Source organism: Callorhinus ursinus, unplaced genomic scaffold (genome assembly GCF_003265705.2).
Source record: "Callorhinus ursinus isolate GAN/ISIS: 27379988/994484 unplaced genomic scaffold, GSC_fseal_2.0 scaffold7, whole genome shotgun sequence".
Lineage (NCBI taxonomy): Eukaryota > Metazoa > Chordata > Mammalia > Carnivora > Otariidae > Callorhinus > Callorhinus ursinus.
The window spans coordinates 40,541,827-40,566,178 of NW_027397069.1; the positions used below are offsets into that span (position 1 = coordinate 40,541,827).

Consider the following 24,352-nt stretch of genomic DNA (forward strand, 5'->3'; position numbering starts at 1 on the left):
GCTAATGTTTCATAAGTAAAATGCAGTAGGAAGAGTTCCAGCAAAATGCATGGGAGGACACAGAAGAAATGAATGCTGTCTCAATGGGGAGTGTCTGAATAAATACTTAAAAATCCATTTGTTTTTCCAGTATTCCCGTTTATATAGATTGTAGCTGCTTGAATCCTGCACTTTGTTTCTCCGTGTTTGTATGGGACCTATGCAGTTACCCCCCGTTCTGATTTGTTCTCTTACTGTGTCTATCATTTACAGAATACTCAATTGGAAGTCTAAATGAAATTAGAAAGAACTTTACATCTGTTGACCTACTGTTTCTGTGTTTGTCTGCATAATGTAGCCTGGTTAGTTTTTATTCTGAATTAACGCCTGTGCTTTTTAAATTCTTTGGAGTTTCTCTGCACTAGTGGCAAACTATTTCTCTGTAAGCATCATTTACTCATTTTAGCTTGATAAGAAATTTGATTGTGCAAAGAGAAACAGATGATTTCTGCTCTGGGGTAGGGAAGATGAATAGCAATGTAAGCTGGATCTTCCAGGCCCAGATAATAATTATTCACAGATTCTGATAGAATTTTTATGTAAGTACTTGACTGGTACTTGTTTATAATGTGAATTTAGCTTATAAAGCTGATACATTGGGCGCCTGGGTGGCTCAGTTGGTTAAGCGGCTGCCTTCAGCTCAGGTCATGATCCTGAAGTCCCGGGATCGAGTCCCGCATCGGGCTCCCTGCTCAGCAGGGAGTCTGCTTCTCCCTCTGACCCTCTTCCCTCTTGTGCTATCTCTCATTCTCTCTCTCTCAAATAAATAAAATCTTTAAAAAAAATCTGATATATTTTCAGCATCGTATAGCCATCATTTTACTTGTAAAAACATCTACTTGTATTCAGGACGAACATGTTGACCCAAGGGTGAGCTTTCTAAAGAATATCCTTGCGTGGGCTTAAAGATACCTTCTCCGTTCCTTCAGCACAGTCACGGAGAAAGCATTTGCTGTGGTGGCCTTTGAAAAAATTGGATGAGCTTTATGTTTGACCCTCAGGCATCACACATGTTAGAGGACCTTGAATTTTGTGCTTGACTTTCATCCGAAAGAGTCAGAGGTTTTGGGTCAAAGTTTAAAAATGCATAAAGTTTATTTTTTTCTCATCTTTGCATTGAGCATGGTGATAGGAGTAAGTTAAATTGTGTACTAGAGGAAAGTTAGGTGATGGGTATTCACAGATGAAGGACCCTGACCGTTTTCAAGGGCAGAAAGCTACTTTGCTGATGAAGTGTTGTAGATGGTGGCATGTTCCTTCATTTGTCTTGCTCATTAACCTCTTTCTAGGTCTAATGATTTTTCTTTGATCATTTGCCTTGTTCCTGAGATTGCCTTTGACCAGATCTATCCCTCATATTGACTATCTTTGAGATTTCTGTTTACGGTTTATTTACTTTGCCCCGTTTTGTGTCTGTGCCTTCTAGTTTACCACATTACTGGCATTTCTGCCACGATTTGTAATTACACTTCTGACTGCTCATTTTCCTCGGCTTGCTCTATGGGCTTGGTGGGCCCCAGTTCTTGCAGTGCACTTTTGGTTTGCTGCTGCTTTCCAGGAATCCTTCAGCTCTCCTGAGCCCTGGATGGATGTGCACATGCACACACACACGCCCCTCCAGCTACAAGTTATGCTAAATATACTTTTCTCATGCAAGGCTCCTTCTTGATAATTGAGACAGGAGTTAACAAAATGAGCTTGCCCTATCCGCTTTCCAAATCATTAGAACTGAGTCCATGATTTAACACCTAAAGAGAAGTGTCTTGCTCGCTGAGACCAAAGGTTAATAAGCAGTATTTCTAAAGTATAAAGATGCATTTGGAGGAAGGAGAATATTTTAGTGCCGATTTTAATCGTCTTGGTTGCATATGGTACACATGAGAAGGCAGGTGTTTTCCTACTTGGGACAACAACTCTGTTTCTTTATAGGGACTGTTCTTGTCAATTCACCAATTGGCTAAATGCAGTGGTAATTTATTAGTCATCTTAGTTGACTGGTTAGAGCCTCTGACTCAGTTGATCACTCTCTGTTGAGACACTTTCCTCCCATAATTCCTGGGTACCCAAGTGTCCTTTTTCTTCTACCTCACTGATGCCTTTTTACTTTATTTCCCCAGCCTTTAAAGTAAAACCTGCAATCGAAATGCCCCCTCAGTTCCTGTATGTCTTTTTTCTCTGGCTACTTCTGGGTGGTTCCATGTAAGACCCTGAGTTTTATGTGTAGTTGCTGTGGTCATGTTTTCCTTGACCCTGGGTCTCTTATATCCAGTTTCCTTCTCCACTTTTTTTCCAATGCTGGTCACTAATAGATATTTCTAACTCAATATCTCTAAAACCCAACTCCTTTGGTCTGTCTTCCCAAGCCTCTTTCTGCCATCTTAAATGAATGATTTATTTTCCACCCTAATCAGTGATAATCCTATCCTTCGAATTGCCCAGGCCAAAAACCTTGGAGTCAGTCTTGACTCTTCATCTCTGAGAGTGATTTCTGTCTTTTCCACAGCTGTATCCCTAGCACTGAGAAGTGCTTAGTGGGCACCAATAAATAGGCTTGGAGGGAATGAAATGGTTGAACAGGTACACAGAGAGTGAATTCTGTATTTTGATGTCCAAAGATAGAAGCTTTAAATTAGGATGCTTCTAGGAGGACAGAAGCTCTTTGTTTTCTTACTCTCATCTATTCCACAGAGAAGTACGTTTTGTGATGCTCTTGAAACAATATGTTAAATGCAAATTAATGGAGATTATATAGGCTATATTTTTGGAACATCAAACAGCATGGTGATTGTTTATGATGAATATTACAATGCCATTATTTCCTTGAGATTCTGTTAATATCCCCAGCTGACACAGGCTAGGTACCCAATAACTAGTGTTTTGTTTTTTTAAAGAATGAATGATTCCTAATGTACATTTCTTTTATTTTTTTATTTTTATTTTATTTTATTTATTTTTTTAGAGAAAGTGTTGGGGAGGGGCAGAGGTAGAGGGAGAGAGAATCTTAAGCAGGCTCCACACTCAGCAAGGAGCTAGCTGCAGGGCTCTATCTCATGCCCATAAGATCATGACCTGAGCCAAAATCAAGAGTCAGATGTTTAACCAACTGAACCACCCAGGTGCCCTTCCTAATGTACATTTCAATCTCAAAATTTTAAAAGCGGGATTTATCCAGTTCTCTAAAACCTGTTTCTCTCCTTGCATTTTATAACTCTCTTAATGGTATCAGCTCCTATCTAGTTGAAGAACAAAGGTGAGGCGGCTCTCGTGAATTCTTCTGAGTCAACCCCATGTCCACCCAGCTGTAAATTCTGTCAGTTTCTCCTACATTTTGAATGTCCAAGCTCTCATCATTTTTTACTAAAGTTGCTTCTGCAATAGCTTCTTAACTTACAGTTACCTCTACTGTTCCCTCTCTTTTACATAGAATCCCTGTTTCCAGTTGAACCTGAATTTGCTGACTTGGCACATGAGTCTGTGCGTCACCTGGCCTGTCTTCCTGTCCAGCCTCATTTCTCATGACTCCTGGTGCTGCTCTCTCCCTTCTTACCCTTGCAAACTGCTCAGGTTATCGGAATTCCTTGTAATTCACTGGAAGGTCCCATGTCCTCTAACTGGTTAATTCTCAGGATGCTTCGAACATCTCATCTCAGTCCTTCACTTCGTCAGGCTGTCTTAAGAGCCTGTGCTGTTAGCCAGCTGTCCTTGTCTTTCGTTTCTCCCTCCATGTTACCGTTGTGTGTGGGACCTATGTTCTCTTCTCCGTAGTATATGTCTGTCAGTGTACCTGTCTTCATGAGGGTAGGCAATATGTGTTGTTTGCCTTCGTAGTTCCTGAGTCTTTCCCACCGTCTGTAGGAATTGAGTTCAGTGACATAGATGCTGTATTGGCCCCTTCTTCTGCTGGTGTGCTCTATTCGTGTGAGATTGTGTGAGCAAGTGAGTCTGTGTGTCTCAATATACATGTTAAAAACCTAGAAGGAACTCTTTGATCTTTACCTTGATAATAGAATTATTTTTCTGTAAGGAAACACTACATTTTGCTGTATGCTTGCATATGTTCATAGACATATGTTTACATGACATCCATTAGAGTGTTTATAGGTCATGATAATGGCCAATTACCATTAGAACTGGGAAGGGATTTTAGATAATTAACTTAAATTCATTATTTCAGCTTAAGTCAATTTTCTGTTTTTCCTTTTTTAGGAAATTGCCTATCAGGATGTTTCCTGAAAAGAATTTGGATTATTCTTTGCCTTCTTTTTCTTCAATTTCATGCTGCTGCTGTTCTGCATATATTTACTTTACATTTAAGTCCTGTTTCCTGCTAATTTTTATGCTGCTTTTTTTTTGCTGCTTTGAGTTGTCTATAATTCATGTCTTTTCCAGAAACCTAGCCACTAACACTATCTTAATTGCTCTGAATGTAGAGGAACATTATTTAAATGTTCTTTGAGATCTTTTAAAACAGCACACTATTGCTGAAAAACTATTTTTGTGGCTTCCGGGTAATGACTGGCAGGGAGGTGGAAAGAAAGCATTTTAAACTTTGTGATGTGAACCAGTTACAGCTGAATGAATGTGTACTGGTAAGGTAGCCTCTGTTTTAAGTTTATTCTTTTTTTTATTTTAAATGTTTCCCTTTTCCCTATTTATCTTCTGACACATTTCCTTCCTCCAGTTTAAATAGTCTTAAGTTTTGACAATAGAGGCATGCTGGTCAGATTTTAGTATTTAGACATCAAATACAATAATTACGATATATTTCAACCAGCAGGACCTGAGACCCCTATCGGTGTCTTAATCCAAAAAAAAGCATTTTTAAATTCATATAAACCTTGCCTTAAGGGATGGAGAAAGGGCAATTTAGGGAACAGCATGAGGTTAAACATATTGATCAGTAAGCCAGTCATTCTTGTTAGATTCTGGTAGAATGTAGACTTAGAATCATCAACAACAAAGAATATTTTGCTTCTGTAGAGACCATCTCTTTTGCTTCCAATCTTTATTGCTTTGATTATATGGATTTCAGATAATGAAAGATAGATTTCAGCCAGGGGTTAAAAAAAAAAAAAGGGGAGATCTACTTTGAAATTTGGAGTGTTAAATACCTGGAAAATACATGATTTTTACACTTTTATCATTTAAGGTACATACTAAAGGATTTAATTAGGTCTGTAATTTATTTATGCCTTCAGAATAAACATGACATATTTTATTTTTGAATGCTTGCCAAAGTGTAAGAACCATTGCTTGGGTAATTCTAATTAATTGTTCAGTGTTCCTAAGATAGTTTTTGGTTATAACAACACCGTTAACCAGATTCAGGACATTTGCTGACCTTTAAGTGTTTGGGACTTTCGGTTTCTCTTGATGAATGGCAAGTTACCATTTTATTTTAGGTAAGCATTATATATCCAATAGAGATCTATAATTTTTCAACTAGGATCTTCAGTTTTGTGTTGTATGTGCGTGGAGTGATATTTTTGGACAAGAACTTAACTTCGGGCTAGAGTGAATTTTTTATGGAATAGTGCCAGTGCCTAATGTTTCTCTCTTACTCCATAAGAACTCCCAAACAAGTGAAAAATTAAAATAAAAAAAAAAACAAAAAACCTCCACTGAAATATTTCTTGTATAATTTGTAATTGACTAAAAAAATTTACATACAGATTATTATTTTAATAGGTTCTCCTCTGAAGGAAGGTATTTGATTCTTAGAACAAAACCTTGATATTTCAGTTCTATGACTCTTTCTTTAATGTTGGAATCTGAGCCTAAGTCTCACTGCGCAATCTATTGTAGGTAGCGTGTATGCAGCTCATCAATGCCCTTGTTACATCTCCTGATGATTTGGACTTCAGGCTTCACATCAGAAATGAATTTATGCGTTGTGGATTGAAAGAGATCTTGCCAGTAAGTGCCCTGCAGTCTCCTTATTAATATTTAAATTAGAGGAGTACTTGAATAGGGGGAAATTTAGATAAATTACCTTCAAGAATAATTTATCTGTGGGGAAAAAAGGCTTGAGTATAAAAATTTGTGAAATATAGATAAGATGTGAGTATTATTTAACACTTTAAGTGTTTGAATGCTATAAATCCAGTCAAATGGTTGGTTTACTGTTTATATGTTTTTCATTAACTTTTTTGCATTATTAAAAAGAAAACCGTTGATTGACATTTCCATTTAATATCTCTAGAACTTAAAATGTTTGAAGAACGATGGCCTGGATATCCAGCTTAAAGTGTTTGATGAGCATAAGGAAGAAGATTTGCTTGAGTTCTCCCATCGCCTTGAAGATATTAGAGCTGAACTTGAATATCCTTTTGGTCTGAAATTAGTGAAATAGGAAAAACTGTTGCTAAACCCCAAACAACCAAACTTCTGAAGCTATTTCTATATAAACAATATAAAGTCAAACCTTTATGAATCAGACTGATTTTTTAAAATTTTATTTTATTGTTATGTTAATCACCATACATTACATCATTAGTTTTTGATGTAGTGTTCCATGATTCATTGTTTCCGTATAACAACCAGTGCTCCACGCAGAACGTGCCCTCTTTAATACCCATCACCAGGCTAACCCATCCCCCCACTCTCCTCCCCTCTAGAACCCTCAGTTTGTTTCTCAGAGTCCATAGTCTTTCATGGTTTGTCTCCCCCTCTGATGTCCCCCCCCTTCATTTTTCCCTTCCTACTATCTTCTCTCTCTCTCTCTCTCTCCCCCCCTCTTTTTAAACATATAATGTGTTAATTTGTTTTAGAGGTATAGGTCTGATTCATCAGACACATGAATCAGACTGATTTTTATATAAACTTATTAGCGTAATGTGTGTGTTTGAGTACATGCATATGTAAATCAACGTTACAACCTACAGATGGATTCTATTAGGCCTCGTGTGTGTGTGTGTGTGTGTGTGTGTGTGTGTGTGTGTGTGTGTGTGTACGTACACTATCTGTTTTTTCTTTTCATGTTTGGTGCCTCCCTTCCCCTAGTGCTTTCCAGCATTGGGAGTAGGGTATCCTTAGCTTGCTGGCTGGCTCCTGCCCTACACCTTGGGGGCACACTCTCGTGGGCCTTTGTTAACTCTGTGGGTCTGCAGATCTCTGTGCTTTTCCAGAAATCCACCAGGTTTCTGTCCTCCACTGGGGCTTCTCCATGGTGGATAATGCCTGGCACCAGCTCTCTTGGTAAATGCCCTCTGAAAACCTAGTATGGTATTCATAACCAGCTGCCCATTGCCCTTGCCGCCAGCAAAATCTTAGCTTGAGAGAGGCACATGGTTGGAGTTGATCATGGAGGAGAAGCCAGGGAGTGTCAGGTCAAGTTGTCATTTGCAAAATGTTTCCCTCTACTCTGAATCCTGGATACCTGTGTTTTATTTGTTGTTAAATATACATGATGCCTATTTTAGGCTAAGGCACATAATAATCTTTTGAAGCCTTACAGAGTAGATTCCATGCCATGTTATTACAGTTGTTTGGTGTCGATGATAAATAAATCATGTATTCCTTAATCAGTTCACTGAAGCATATGATATTTACAACATGGTGTGGAACTCAGTTAAGGAAACTAGAGCGGAGGGATATTTCATTTCTATTCTTCAGCATCTTTTGCTGATTCGAAATGATTATTTTATAAGGTAAGAGGAATTATTTTATAAGGTAAGAAGAAGCTATGTTCTAATGTTTTCTTTCACTAATAAAATTTTATTAATTGTGAAAATCACCTGATGTCTTATTTGGGCAAGCAAATAATTTTCAGATTTTTATTTCTGTCTTAATATTTACTCATGGAATGTGGTGTTTCTTGGCATATATTTAGACAGGTGATGGTAAAATGATATTACTGTTATGTTTTAAGCTCCAGCAGATTCTTGGTAACAAGTTTTCACCTGAATAAAAATGCGAACTTGCAACAAATTACCAATTTATCATGTGATGGATAATACATCCTGGTTAGTGTTTAGGTAGTAGGAATGATGTTGATAAGTTTCTTATAAGTTACATGAAGGGTACTAAACATTGCTTTTATTAGTGTTTAAGCAGTTAGCAAGTGCCTTGATAATACATTTTAAGTAGCTAGCAAGTGCCTTGATAATACAGTTGCGTTTAATGTTGCTAATGTATCAGAAAAGCTAGACAAATGACATTTCAAGTTTGATTATATCTTAGCCATCTTGAAGCTTAACAGATTGTTTATCCCATCTGTGTGTTGTCTATCTTTAGCTTTGTAAAGATATTAGCCCCTAAGTTGCTCGGTTTTTGTGAAGATGGAATATAATAGTGCGGGTAAATCGAGCGAAATATCTGGCACATGGTGTATTCTCAATAAATGCTCTCTATATCCTCTTTCCACTTTGTTACTGTTTTATGAGGGAAGCTGAGTTCCTTGAATATAAAACCATTTTTTGTTGCCTTTAATTTAGCTTTGCTGAAATTTCATTTTCAAATACTTCAGGTACTATGTCTTTTCTTACTCTAATTTCATGTAGGAGAATTTGCTAGACATGTCTCATTCAGGCTTTGTCCTCTGGGTGATGTCAGAGGGTGTTAATTCAGGCTTTTGATACAACTGACAAGTGAATAGAATAAGAGTCAAAAAAAAAAAAAGTAAAACTAGATTCTTTGGGATGAGTATAGATAATTCATCTTATCTCCTTTTGTAAATACTAATATAAAATACTAATACATGGGCAAAACTATTAATAAAAATACTAATACATTGATTAAAATAAAACAATACATTGATTAATATTGTTAAATATCAGAGGTACCTTTCTGCTAATTACACGAACATTTTCTCCAAATGTTCTTGAAAATAAAATTGAAACTTCCATTTGCTCTAAAGTAACCCCATTCTTTTCTTGATCCCTGTATGGTTGGTTCTGTCAACCTCTGATTGTTTGCTGCTTGATTTTTCAAGAATTCAAGAATATTGTTTGCTTTCAAAGTTTTCAATGTGTCTTAGTGCTGCCAGGGGAATTATATCTTACTTTTGATCCCTTAATTTTACCCTAATCCCTTAATTGGTGCTCCAAGAGCATATGCAGTTGTGTCTACCTTTAAAACAGATTGAAAAGCTCAACTCTCCTAGGACCTGCTCAGGCAATCCTATCACTTCAGTGGAATTAAGAGTCTCAGAAAAATATTAAACCGTAGTATCACCAGAGTGACATTAGTGAGGTATAGAAGGTTAATTATTTTGGTCATTTTTCAAGTGTCACATTTTTAATTTGATACGTAACCATGCTGCATTCTTCCTTGACTCTTTAAGCCCAAGGATCTTGGTCTTTGTTCCAGACATGGTCCCTGTGAAGGCATCCTTCTTCCTATGACTGCTGTAATCAAGACTGTTCCATCCATTTTTTCCTCATGTTCCTAAATTCTCATAGATATTTATTACTGTTATTTATTCTTCATATCTTTATTATAAGATTGAGTCACATTAGGGTCATTTACATAAGTTTTCATATATTTAAAAATTCAGCTTTTTATTTACATACAGTAAAATTTTCACTTAGTGGTGTGTAGTTCTATGAGTCTTGTTCTTTTGGTTTTAGCTTCATTTGTTTCGGTTTTCACTATCATAGGTGGACCTGGATTTTACCTTTTAGAAATCTTTTGATTATCTGAACATTTTTTTGTTTAATAAACATTCTAAACACATACTGATAAAAATTTTTAAAAGGTTTTTATAATGGCCTTATTTTAGAATGCAAGATATTCTCATTTAAAAAGAATTAGTGGATAGGGAAATTAAAGTTTGCTCACCTTCCCATTTGGAACAAGAGGAAATTTTACTGAAGTGGAACTTGATTGGAGAATGTGCATGAAAGGTAGCTCCTGGGGCGCCTGGGTGGCTTAGTCGTTAAGCATCTGCCTTTGGCTCAGGTCATGGTCCCAAGGTCCTGGGATCGAGCCCCGCATCAGGCTCCCTGCTCAGTGGGAAGCCTTCTTCTCCCTCTCCCACTCCCCCTACTTGTGTTCCCTCTGTCGCTGTGTCTCTGTCAAATAAATAAATGAAATCTTTAAAAAAGAAAAAAAAAGGTAGCTCCTGCCCCCAAGAGAAATGAAATGCAGAAAGAAAATTGACAGGTGGAGTAGAAAGTCAAATTCAATTCTGTAACAAATATTCAATGGCTTACATGTGCAAAATATTAGGCTAGTTGAATGTGTATAGGAGATAATTTGATATTTTGTAAAAGTACTAAAGAGCAAGTGAAGGGTGCCTGGGTGCCTCAGCTGGTTAAGCGACTGCCTTCGGCTCAGGTCATGATCCTGGAGTCCCGGGATCGAGACCCTCATCGGGCTCCCTGCTCAGCGGGGAGTCTGCTTCTCCCTCTGACCCTCCCCCTCTCATGTGCTCGCTCGCTCTCTCTCTCTCTCTCTCTCTCTCTCGCTCTCTCAAATAAAATCTTAAAAAAGCAAGTGAAGATTTTAAAATTCCTCCAACAAAAATGATGTATCAGTGAAGTAATGACAATTTATATTCATCCCTTAATTAGGTTATTCACATTTTCTTCTGACATATTCACTAACTCACCAACATAGCTCATGGAGATTTTCTATATTTATATTTCTGGAATCCAGAAGTACATTATTTTTTTGCTAGTGTTGCCTTGAAAGGTTTTGCATGAAATTTCAGCTACTTTGTAAATGAGCTTATCATTGGGAGCTGTGGAGGTGAGAAAACATACTGAAATTATGATTTTAAAAAGCCACAAAATAGCGTATATTGTTAATTTAAATTCGTTCGTGTTAAAAACATACTAGGATGGGGTGCCTGGGTGGCTCAGTCATTTGAGCATCTGACTTCAGCTCAGGACATGATCTCAGGGTCTGGGATGGAGCCCCAAGTCGGGCTCTCTGTTCAGTGGGGACTCTGTTTCTCCTTCTGCCCTTCCCCCTGCTCGTGCACTCTTTCTCTCCCTCTCTCTCTCCCTCTCTCTCTCTCTCTCAAATTAATCTTAAAAAACCAACACTAGGATAATACTGAATAAGAGCAAAAAGGAATGGAATCTATCATCTCGGTTTTCAAATGTGATAGATAAGAATGTGTGCAGTTCATGTACCTTAACTGTAAATGTGGTTGGTTATTATGGCAAAGCATTAGGGAATGGGAGACTAAGTTTTTGAAAAGAGTTTAGAACATTGAGGAAAGCATTGGTAATACTATCTTGCTTTGATATGTACCCAAGAACAGTGTCTTAAAACATGTTTAGTGTATGATAGTGACCACTTGACATCTTTGCTAATGTTGCTGTGAATTTTTTTCAGTATACTGGGTCATTAGGTGTGAGGTAAGTGGATGAAGGACAAGTAGGTCATGGTTTCTAGGGAGGAGGAGCTCAAATGACTAGAGGCACCATCATGTACGCGATGAGAGGGACTGGGGTAGGAAATATGTGCTAAAAGTCACTGAGGGAAGAAATAAGTCTTAGGGGTGGCTAGGGATGAGGGACTGACTCATTGAGATAGCACCCACCCTTTCTGTCACTTCACTTTGGTTTTGTTAGTATAATCTGGGTATTTCTTTTAAATTTGTTGGCTTAAGTTTTAAGGGACATTCTTTTGCTTATAGCAAACATAGGTGGACTGTAGTGAAAATATCCCTATTGGGGAATTTTAGTTAAACTTTAATTTTTGGACAAAAAATGTTATACTAAATTTTTTCAGTTGTCTTTTGAGTAAGAAATATTCATTTGGTGTTGTATATAACTTATAGTATCAGTTTTTAATTGGACTCCACACACATTCTAAAAATAGTATACTGTATAGTTTTAAGAGCCTTTCAGAGAATTTTTTTTGGAAAAGGGTTTTGGCTTGTGTTAATAAAATGAATAGTGGTGATATTTCAATATGGTATAGTGGTAGGTTGATCTCTTTTGAGGATTGCTTTTAAGCACATATTCATCTTTTCTTTTTTATTGTTTACTAATTAATTCAAGGTTCTGACTTTTGTAAGCAAATCATCATTAAAGCACTATATATGCTAAGAGAATAAAAATTTAATATCTTAAGATCATTAGAAGGAAAGTGATGACCATTGTATTTACTCTCCTGTGTTAAATCTGACATGACTTGTTGAAACTGTACAAAGGTAAATTACCGAACTTGAAATTGAGCTTACCAAAATGCTTTGTTTTGACGTAAAGTTACACTAATAAATTGGGTGTGCATTTATTCTTTTTCTCGGTTTTAGGCAACAGTACTTCAAATTAATTGATGAGTGTGTATCTCAGATTGTATTGCATAGAGATGGGATGGATCCAGACTTCACATATCGAAAAAGACTAGATTTAGATTTAAGTCACTTTGTTGGTGAGTATTTCTTTAATATTTAAACGGAAATTTTTTTTTATCCCTTACCCTGCTGGTCATCTTTGCAGCCTTGCTTCTAATGGTGTGATCCCGTAGAGTCCTGAGGGCCCTCAGTACCCTTCTTTTCAGGGGATCCTAACAATCCTAAGATCTTATTTGCCTTTTTCCGTTGTTTTGGTACTTGTGCTGGTGATGAAAATAATGGTGGGTCAAACTGCTGGAACTTGGTTAGGAATCAAGGCAGTAAGTGACACCAAACCGTGTTAGTAGCCATCGTATTCCTCACTCTGAGTAAAGCAAAACAATAAAAACTGCTGTTTTAGTTGAGTGTCCTTGATAACTGGAAAACACTCTTTTATTAAAAATCTAACCCTCGAGTACACATTACTTTAATATCCCCTAAGACAAAACGAACTGTCTTTACACATTTAGCACTTCCGCATTCCAAAGTACAGTGAGCACATAGCTGTGTATTTGCTTAAATTGTGAGCTGAATTGGCTGATTTTTGCTTTGAAGGAATGATTGTCATGAAAAGCTAGGGCTACTCAGGCATGACTGTTTTGGCACACATGTTTCTTAAAAATGAAATGAACCAGGTCAGGGAAAACAACTGACAGAATTTGTTACCAATGATCAAATTCAAGCTTTCAAGTAAAAATTTGAGTTTTGGAAAACTTGCATCTGCTACTGTTAGCTTGATGGCTTCCCAGTACTCAAATTTGTTTCTGTTGAGATCAGTGGTGATTATTTTGATCCTATATGATGGGATGTGTCAGCATTTGGAGACTCTGCATGACTGCAAACCACTCTTTTCCACATTCCAGTGCCTGATAGAAATTCTGCGTGGGTCAAGAATTTATTGATTTTAAAATAACAGAAAACAAAATGGTCATTGATATGTGATCCCACATAGCAACTAATGTGTAAGGAGTATGTGTATGTCAAATTTTGGTGTAACATGAGAAAAGAATATCCATTATTTGAGTGAGGTGGTTTTTTCTTCATAGGATATTTGAGCCCAGGAAGAGGTATGGAATGCATAGAATGAGAAAGAAACTAGATAATATTAGTGGCACTGATAAAGAAAGTGCTTATTTCTCTCCACAGGAGAGAAGCAATTAGAAGTTCCTGGTAGTGGGAGGGACAGAGAAATGAGGAAAAACATCCTGTAAATACAAAGCAAGCTAAAATGTGGAACAATTTTGAATAGTATCTGAAAGTCCGGTTGCTTCCACCTGGCCATTAGGAATGCTTTTTCTTGAGTAGGTGAGAGGTTTAGACATTGAACCCTTGAGAAGGAAATAGACACCATGACTACTGCTTGGCTCTGTGAGTGAACCATATTTACATAGTTATAACAAGTACCTCGTATGTGTTGATCTTAAATGTTTACACAAGACTTACACAGTGCAGAGGACTTACAGAAGAGAATGTCACTGTGTTCACGTGAATAGGTGAGCGTGAAGACCTGGGGTCGGATATTAGGGTAGAGAGACGTTGGAAAGTATGGGGCACAGATAACTTCATATATTAGAGTGGAAATGAGGAGATGTTGTCTTGTAACAGAGATCAGAGTTTTAAATATTTATTTAGTGCTCCAGAGCCAGCCAATTTATAAAGCAAAATTATTAAAATAAATAGGATTAGACAAGGAACACCATTTTCATTTTCTATAATAGGAAGCTATCTATAATGTATTAAATAGATAAATCAAGAAATTATGGTATATACATTTTATTTAGAGATAGGAAGGTAACTGCCGGAAGATAAAAGAAGAACTCTAAGAGGTAGTAGTTTGGAAGTGGAATTGAGTTTTTAATATAGTGATTTGTTGTTACTGTTCATCATAAGCCTTCTGTAATGTGTTTTTAAAACTGTGTTGATTACTTTTATTTAAAAAAGGGATCAGCTACATCATGGGGAATCTTTATGAATCACTTCTGCATTGTATCCCATTGTGTGCATATATATTGTAGCTTATTTAATCTATTATCGATGGACATTTATTTCCAGATGTTGGCTAACAATAGAACATCCTTAAAGGCACAGTCCTAACAGTAGAATTGTTGGATGAAAGAAAATGCATATTTTAAATTTTAGTGCATACTACCTCATATTACCTAGTTACTCATTAGCAAAGTTCATTAATTGTGCTTCCATTACACTAGTGTAGGCAAGTCAGTTTCTCTGTGCCATCTACAACACTTGGCATTATGGATCATTTAATCCTTGCTGTGTCTCATTAAATAAAATTTATATTTTTGTGTTAGGTAAAGTGAAATACTTGTTCATATGGGTTAGCAGTTGTTAATTTTGTTGTTCCTAATTTTCTGTTCATTACTGTTGCCCGTTTTCCTAGCTTGTGTTGGATATCATCTTGTCGTCTTCAAAATATTTATGGATTGATGATAGAAACCTTTGAGTATTCTTTCTTACATTTGAACTTTCTCCTCCTCTTGTCTAATAGTTTGAAATTATAGTTGGATTTGTCTTTACCTTTCTGTTTTATGGCCTTGGTGTCACACTTGGAAAATCCTTCTCCATCCCAGTGTTAGGTTTGTGTTTTGCATATTTTATTACTGGCATTATTTCTAATTCTTTTCTGTGATTTTCCTTCTGAACTTTTAAAGTCCTAATGATTTTAAGAAGTACTGGAATAAAAAAAATTATCATTGCAATTTCAGATACTTGCATAGATCAAGCTAAACTAGAAGAGTTTGAAGAGAAAGCATCGGAACTTTACAAGAAAGTAAGTAATTTTAACTAACTTTGCAAGACTCCGTGAGGAGCCTCCTCAGGCATGCTTCTGCGTCAGGGACTTTGCTTGGTGTTCCCACTCTCTTTTACCTCCTTTAGGCAGCACAAATGCCATCCCAGAGGAGGATTTCTAGACTATTATATTTAAAAATTTTAACTCTCTACTCCCAACCCTGACCCTCTCTGTTTTCTTCTGTTGTATTCATTATCTGACATGCCCCATGGTGTATGTATTTACTTGTGTGTCCGTGGATGTATTATCTTTTTCTTCCTCTAGAGTAAATTTTAGGAAAGATTTTTGTTTTGTTTGTTTATTTGTTTGAAGGATTTTGTTTATTCACTGTCCCTGTACCTAGAACAATTCCTGGCCCTCAGAACTTAAAAAAAAAAAAATGTGTGAATGAATAAATGAACGAAATGTTTAGAGTCAAAGTTTTAGGATTGGAGTATTTCTCAAGAACTCCTGTAACTTAGGCCCTTGAGATCGAAATTATGTGTAAAAGTTTTAAAAAGAAAGGTTAATTTTTGTTTTGAGTAAAGTTGCTTCCTTAGATCTAATTGAACATATAAAACTGTCATTTTTATAGGTGAAAAGTATCCGATATTACCAGTTCTGTTTGTTTCCTCCCAGTAGTAGTGCTGACCATCCAGCCGTTCCCTACTTTTCTTTAAGGTGGGGTTCTGCGGTTTCATCTCTGTTCAGCATGTACCTGTTAGAATTTTTCTCTGTTTTGAAAAATTTACATTTCTTCACATTTTAAGTAGTCACTCTGATTTAAATTCTTGTGGCTGGTTTCTCATATCGGAGGAATAAATGATAATTACTACCACCACCTGAATGAACGTACACTAAATTAACATTTACTATGTGTTTGGTACCATGCCTGAGAGGCTACATTTTTGATCTATCTGGACCCAGATTAATCTTGAAAGAATTGTACATTTTTATAACCTTTTAGGATAATATAACTTGCAAATGGTAGACAGTCTTTCATAAGTTACTGGGAATTTATGAAAAACTTTGTAAATGTCCTGTATAAGAAGTCCTGAGGTTCACCATTTAGTGAGAGATGATTAACTCTGGGCCTCTGGCTGCAGACTAGGATTACAGCTATGAATATGATATTGCCCTGCACTAATGTAGGAGACAAATTAATGGATCATTTAAGTTAAGTGTCATATGTGTTATAGTTGATAGGTGATCGTGTTGAAGGGTGACCCCTCTCCCTGACCTTGTATTCCAAGCTCTCTACTTCTCTACTGTTTTAACTCTTCATGAGAAAGTAGCAGCAAACTTTCAAGTACTTGATTTGATTTGGATGCATCCCAGATAGTATAAGTTTGCTTTTATAATCATTTTTAGGTATAAGGTATACATGAATGTTGTTAAACGTGATACCCTTCTCAACATACTGTCTTAAAATTGTAAAGTTTAAGTGTAAGTAGAAGAAGGACCTTGTTCAAGGTTACTTGTCTCCTTTTAGTCAGAAGTTATATGTCTTCAGTATATTCAGAAAATGCTGTTTGCTCCATAAAGGATTTCTATTGCCATACCATTTTGTATATATCAGCAAGAACTTCTTTCTGATGGCTTTATAAGGACACATGTAAATACTTTGCTTTAGGCAGGAAGCTATCATAGTTGCTAGACACATTCTTTATTTTGGTGCATGAATTTGAAAAATGAAGACCAGAAATGTCAGAAAGTACATAGAGAATATTGAATTATCAACCTTCTTGTACAGATGCACTGATACATTTACCCTAGGGAATGAAATTAAGCAGAGCCTCAGCCTTAACTGTGTTTCTTGACATTTTTGCGTGTAATTTTGTAAGTGTAATATTGCTCCAGTAACTCTTCTTAGAGAAGAAGGCTATCATGTCTGTTTTTATAAAGTATGTCTTTAATGGAGATTCATTTTATCCCCAAGGCTACTGTGATTTGACTATAGATATTATAAAAATGCTAAAGCAAAGTTTATATTTTGTCTGATTCTTTTAATAGGGTAGGATGTAGAAATTCCTCTCTTTGTTAAGTAATAGAGATACTTTAAGGCCAAGTTAATTTAATAAATTCTTTTAGAGTATACTCATTATGACTCTGGTAGTTTTGGTAGTTTTATCTTTGTTCCAATAAATAATCGTTTTTCCTTCCAAATCTTATTCTAAGCCATATGAGATAAGATAGTGTACATATTGATATTGTGAAAAAGACTTCATTTTTACTCTCATAAGAATTTAATTTTTTATTTCTTGCTAAGCAGCAGTAAACATTGAGCAGTCATAAAAGGGAGAATAGAGAACATGACCTCTCAAAGATTTTTCATGCTGGGAAATTGAGGAACTTTAATATATGATATTGACATATTTATTCACAACATATAAAAGGAGATTTGACAGGAATTGGCTCCATCTGTTCATTCAAGAAATATTATTTGAGTTTAGTTATAAATGTAAGGCTTTGGAAAGGTGATGAATAAAATATTCAGCTCACTATTAATAAGCTTTCAGATTGGTGAATGTTACTGAGGTGTGTGATAGTGCATTTTGATATTTTTATATGACAGTGTAATAACTGTTAATAACTGTTACGGTAGTTAAACCCAATGCTGTGTGTAAGCCTATAGAAAGGATTTCTCATCTAGTCTTGGGTGGTCAAGGGAGGCTTACCGAAGGAAGTAATGGCTAATGTGAGGCAGCAAGCTGAGGTAGCCAAGAAGGAGGTATATGGAAATTTACTGTGAAATTCTTAGAGGCATTTCAAGGTTAATATTTCTGAAACCGAATTCATTTTTCTTTTCCCTAAAAATGCCCTTTCAAGAGTACCTGGGTGGCTTTGTTACTTAAGCCTCCGACTCTGTGATTTCCGCTCGGGTCATGATCTCGTGGGTTGGGAGAGCTAACCCTGCTTTCTTGAGCTTTACTCTCAGCGGGGAGTTTGCTTGAGATTCTCTCCCTCTGCCCCCTCCAACCCCGCTTTCTCGCTTTCTAAAATAATACTTGAAAAAAATGCCTTTCCCCATGTATTTTATATCCCTATTCCCCCCTAAAATTCTAATATTTAGTTTCCAGCTTGCAAAGCAATAGAATACCATAGTCATCTTAGACATGCTTCCCTCATTCATTTCCTATGTTCAGTCATAAACTAATTTTTTGGATTCTGTTTAAAAAAAAAACAAAAACCTCGTTTCTTCTTTTTTTTTTCCCCCCCCGTTCCTCTGTCTTCAGTTCTTGCTTGGATAACTGCAGGAGCCTCTAAACTTGTTTTCATGCCTCTGGTGTTTCTCTTTCATTCGACCTTCCACCCTGCTGCAGGTTGGGTTTTCCAAAGTGCAGATTTGATTGTGTTAATTTCTTGTAAGTACTCTTAATAACTCTCCTTGGTTTTCAGGCAAAAGGGAAACCTTTTTGGCTTATTGTAAAATTCCTTTGAACAATTTCATTCCTGTCTACATCAGTGACTTCATCCCTGGGGCGCCTGGGTGGCTTAGTTGGTTAAGCGACTACCTTTGGCTCAGGTCATGATCCTGGAGTCCCAAGATCGAGTCCCGCATCGGGCTCCCTGCTCGGCCGGAAATCTGCTTCTCCCTCTCACCCTCCCTCCTCTCATGCTCTCTCTCTCATTCTCGCTCTCAAATAAATAAAAATCCTTATTAAAAAAATGACTTCATCCCTTGCAATTTCTTTTCCTCCCTCCTTTTATGTCCCTGATACATGGTTGCTTGTCATTTACATGCTAGACCCTGTGTTTGAAGTGTCAGCTCCCCTTCCCAGCTAACTACTCAAGTTCTTTAAACCTGGGATCAAGCATCATTCCTCTAGGAATCACTCTCTGCAGTCTCTTTTTCTATTGTGGTAATTTTCATAGATTTTGGATTATTAGTCTTACTTTGGATTATTAGATTTTGGATTATTAGTTTTACTTTGCCACCAGACACTACACTTACTAAAAGCAATGACTGTATTCTATTCAACTTTATGTCTAGCACCTACCACTTTGAGGAACACATCAGACACATTCTTTTACTTGCTGTCTAATGGGAATTAGGTAGTCTGGGGTGAGTCCTAGGAGGTTCCTAGATATTAGGTTAATGAGTGTAGCCTTTAAATGTAGCCACTGAAAGTTTAAGAGCAAAAGGAGTCCTGTTTTTTGAGCCAGTTCTTTAGAAAGAATAGCAGTATTCAAAAAAGTTTGTAGGGGGGAAGATAATACTGGTTTTAAAAAAATACTCGTTTTTTTTTTTTTTTTTTTTGCCTTGAGAAATGTTCATTAAGCATTTGAAATACATTTATGGACTCATTAGCTGTGTGGAATTTAGATGAGAAGCTGAGCTGGTAATAGGGATTTGGACGCCATCAGTGTATGAATGGGGATTGAAGCATGTGGGTATGGAAGATACCATTCCACCAGACATGAGAAGTGAGACCAACAGAGGGGTGAAGAAAGAGTCCTATAACATGGAAATGTTAGAAGGTGGGACTGAGGAATAGGAACTATAAAAGAAACAGTCAAGGAGTTAGTAGGAGAACCAAAACAGTGTGTTGTAATGGAACACACTGGTGCACAGAGATGAATATGGGGGCAAATTTGCTTACACTAAATCATGGGGGAGGCAAGACCTATGGGGGGGTGGGTATATGAAAAATCTTCGGAAACTTTTGCCTAATTTTGCTGTAAACTTAAAACGGTTCTAAAAAATAAAACCTATCTTAAAAAACTATAAAACATTACTTAAATGTAAGTTGTAGGAAGGTGGTGTGTTTTCATCTAAACTCAGGGTTGGAAGACAAAATCTGGCTTCTAATCTCACATCTTCACTTATTGGCTGTATGATGAGGAACTAGTTAACCACCTCTTTGAATTAGGGACAAAATAAGATTTGTAAATAAGTACCTTTTGTAAACAAGTTTTATATTACTGTTTTTTTCTTAATTGAGGTTTGACTGTATTTTAAAGTCTAAAGGCTACATTTGGGAAGTGTATTTTTTTTTTATTTTATTTTTTTTTTCTTTTTGAAAGAGATTACTATTGAAATTCACCTCTGCTAGGAGAGGTTTTCAGTCACGATGACGGCAGGGTGAAGCTATTTGAGTGCAAGCTGGGAATTTGTGATGAGGGGCTATATAAACTAGAAAACTCATTGGATTCACCAAATTTTACTGTTTGCCTTCCTCCCACAAGGTATTGCACCAGGGGCTTTGAAAGATTCATTTTTCATGAATCTCCCAAAGAGTCATGATAAATAACACAGATTTTATTCTCTTAAATTATTGTTGAAGGTTAGAGCCTACGTCAGGGTCCTTAACTTGCATAATGATGTAAGAAAAAGTGATGCATTTACAAAATGGAGTCATTTAATAATAAAAAATACTAAAATGGAAGTCTTTTAATTCCTATTGATAAACTTCCCATAAATTTTAAGTAGAAGTTTTTGCAAGTGGGGGTCATGGAACTCAGTGCAATGCTTTGCTATTATTGTACACAGAGTTGCAGTGATATTTAAGGACTTTTAAGAAAAAAGTGTTGAAGGATACCTCTGGGCCACTTTGCTCTGTCGAGAGGAGAAGGTCACACACTCCATCTCTGGCTTTGTCTGCTTCCTTGCAAACTGAATGATTTTTGGTGGGACCTGGAGGGACCTAGAAAAAGGCTTTGGGTGACTTAGCAAAATCTGCCTTTCCTTTCATAAAAGGTTTGTGTTCTACTGACAGATCATTAGAGTCCTATTTCTCTATGAAGAATAGTCCTTTTCAATGCCATCTTTCTGTCTCCTGGTTGGTTGGTTTGTTTTTCCTTTGCAGTTTGAAAAAGAGTTTACCAACCACCAAGAAACTCAGGCCCAACTGCAGAAAAAGGAAGCACAAATTAATGAACTTGAAGCAGAGTTACAAGCTTTTAAGTCACAGGTAAAATACCATCTTTCTGGATTGAATTTGGGTATTGAAAGCTTACCAGGGAAGCAAAGGTCATGTCATATCTTCAGAGCTCAAAATGTTTAAGCTTTAATTTCACTAGTATGTTTTAATAGTATTGTTTATATGTATTTCTATTCTGTAAATTTTTTTTAAAAAATGACTTCGCCACTTTTTTTTCTACTTGGCATTTTTAAGAATGTCTAAACTTTTACTAATTAATCTGCTTCCTTATGTTTCATTTGGGTTTTGTTTTTAATGTCATATGTTTTATGTGTAATCATAAAGGGTAAGAAAGTCTTTTACTCTTAGATTTGTCATTCATCACTGATCTTTATCCCACTACAGGAAATTATTGCTTGAGCTATTTATTTTTCAAAACCTTCAGCCTATGGGTACCTTGCAGTGAAAGATAACCTCTAGCTGAATGAGAACATTTTCTGATAATTTTTCAATTTCCAAAAGTAAACAGATTTAAAACATGACAAAAAGAGCAAATCTGGATTATGAAGCAGATAGCTCACATACACCCTCTACATATAAAACATTTAGATAGCAAGAAATACATCATCTGCATGTTGTAAACGGATGACAGTAAAGAGGTAGAATATTCATAGCTAAATTTCTTCATGCAGATTTACATATAGGATGATGAGCAATAAGTATAGTTTTTGCTCATTTTCTTTCATCCTAATTTATGGTTATGTCGAAATAGTCTCAGATGTACCATTTCCTATATTGGTGTACTATTTCCCATATTATTGGCTATTTTGTTTTCTCTTAAATACTTAGTGGATAGTTTTGTTACAGAGCCTGTAAGAAGATACCTGAAGAGAGAGCTATCTGTTAAGTGTTCAATTATAGGGGGGAAAAAAAAAAGGCTCTTTTCTGTAAGAAAATGACTCTCACTGATCTATCTTTAGTGTGCAAGAAGGAAGTACAATTTATTGAAACTTTTCATCTTTCCCGTGTGGCTCCTTGTCTCTCACACTAAAAGAAATATTTGATTGTGTTTTATTATTTCAGATTGAGTTATAGACAGTGGCTGAGATATTTATGTCCAGTTTCTCTTGGTCTGGGCTAATATAAATTTTAAAAACTTTATTTTTAATTTCTTATAGTTGAAGGATTACTTGTAAATCCAATCTAAAGAATTCCTGTTGATTAAAAAAAGAAAATAATCACTAGCTTTGGATATATTATCGCTGCATGTGTTTTATATAAATATGGGAATGAATTTGTTTTAAAACTGAGATTAAATCCAGGAATCTCTTATGTTATTTAAGAATGTGGAAAAGGATGACTAGTTTTGTATATCAGAAGCAAGCCTGGAATTAGAGACTAGTAAAGTTCACCCTGTTAATTTTTGAAGAACAACAGGAAAAATTTTTTTTAATGGATTGGTGTGTTTCTCATGAAATCTATTCATTTGTCTTAAGATCCTTCTCTTTGATCAAAGCCATAATGATCATGAAGGGTATGAATAAAATATATTCTGTTATCTGTGATTTTATTCCTTTATTCACTTAACAACTAAGTGTTGTCAGGTGCTGGGGCTATGATGGTGAGCAAGTTAATCACAGGATAATCTGGCCTCATGAATGATATATTTAAGTCAGCCATCCTCTATCAAATGAGCTAGTATAGAGCAGAAATCTAACCATATCTTTAAGACATTGAGTGTGAATATAACATACATACTTCTTTAACATTCAGAGGGCAGTACTATCCATTCTAACAGCAATGCAGCATAATGCTGAATTGATTCTACTTTATAGTTAATTTTTTGTTAAGATATGTTCTTTGATTTGTGGTGTCAATTTCTTTTATAACACTTTTTCTTTGTGCTGATCTCAGATGTCAATTTCAGGCTTTTATACATGATCTGTTTTCCATAATTGTGCCATGGAAGTTTTAAAATGATTTATTAACATTTATTAAATGCCACCATTTGCAAGGTGTCGTGTGTGTGTCTCTGAATTGAAGTAATTACAGGAAAATAATCATACTACAAAAAATTATCAACTCTCCTCTTCTTTATGATAATTAAAATGCATTTGTTCTTACCATGCCATAGAAACAAAAGGACAGAAGTGACCAGTGGACATACTTGGCTCTTTTTCACTCCTGATTTTGCATTGCTTCTCTGTTACTTTGGACACTGTTGAGTATCAGCACCCCCCTCCTTCACTTGTGATTCATGAACCTGTACCTGTCTGCTTTTTCTCTCCTCTTTCATCCATTCATTCTACACGTATTTCTTCAGTGGCTGTCATTTGCCAGTCGCAACTTCGGGTTTTGGAAAAGAATAGTAAATTCTACAGTCTTAGTCACTTCCCTCATGAGCTTATAACTCTCAAAGAGATAAATGCTAACGATTCCTTAAGTATTTAACACTTTGATAAGTACAATCAAAGAGAAGTGGTGCTATCAGTGTAGAAGCAGTGGTCACAATGAGGCTTTCCTGAGGAAAGGAGGTGCTAAGACTGAAAGGACCAGCAAGAAGTGGTCCGTGTACCGAGACTCGAGTTCCAGGCAGAAGGAATAGCATGTGCCAAGGCCCTGAAATCACTGTGAGGTTGGCATCTACATGGAATTATATATGAAAGCCACTTGAAAGGCCAGTTAGTTCACAAGGATCATGATGTGCCCCTGCAGGTCCTACTTACGAATTTCAGGTTTGTTTTTTTTTTTTTTTCCTCTCTCTCAAGGTCATTGGCACATGTCACATGATGTGACAGTACTATTTAACTTTGTCTTGATCTTCTTATTGTTTAACTTCTCATTTAAATGCTAGTATTCCATAGAATTCTGTACATAGACTTTTCTTTATGCTAGATGCTCTGTCCATACTGAGTGAACTTAGCTACTTGAACTATCACCTAGAAACTGCTGATTTTCAAATCTTCTAAACCCATATACTCATATCCTTCCTGGATATCTCCACCTGGATGGCCATAACTACCAAAATAGTAAATAATATTTCTGGCTATTACACTTTTATGAAAACAAAAGCGAAATTCTTTAATTGGGAAAAAACCCAACTTGGTTGGAATTTTGTTTTTTTATGGTTAACCCATGTGAAATTACTGATAGTGAATTATCTTTGATTTAAAATAATAAACTTTTGGGGCGCCTGGGTGGCTCAGATTGTTAAGCGTCTGCCTTCGGCTCAGGTCATGATCCCAGGGTGCTGGGATCAAGCCCCACATCAGGCTCCTGGCTCAGCAAGGAGCCTGCTTCTCCCTCTCCCTCTGCCTCTCTCCCTGCTCATGCTTTCTCTCTCTCTCTCTCTCTCTCTCTCTCTCTCTC

At 36.3% G+C, this 24,352-nt stretch overlaps 1 protein-coding gene across 5 annotated transcripts in view; it reads left to right on the forward strand.

Moving 5' to 3' along the window:
* DIAPH3 (diaphanous related formin 3) overlaps positions 1 to 24,352 on the forward strand; it is a 488,952-nt gene that overhangs the window by 150,532 nt on the left and 314,068 nt on the right. For 4 of the 5 annotated variants that reach the window (XM_073894471.1, XM_073894474.1, XM_073894472.1 and 1 more), the window contains 6 exons: positions 5,845 to 5,955; positions 6,242 to 6,360; positions 7,572 to 7,688; positions 12,251 to 12,369; positions 15,055 to 15,119; positions 20,930 to 21,034. In XM_073894471.1, coding sequence (XP_073750572.1) covers positions 5,845 to 5,955; positions 6,242 to 6,360; positions 7,572 to 7,688; positions 12,251 to 12,369; positions 15,055 to 15,119; positions 20,930 to 21,034 — 636 coding nt within the window. The remainder of the gene's footprint in view (positions 1 to 5,844; positions 5,956 to 6,241; positions 6,361 to 7,571; positions 7,689 to 12,250; positions 12,370 to 15,054; positions 15,120 to 20,929; positions 21,035 to 24,352) is intronic. The other variant, XM_073894473.1, reaches the window with a different exon arrangement.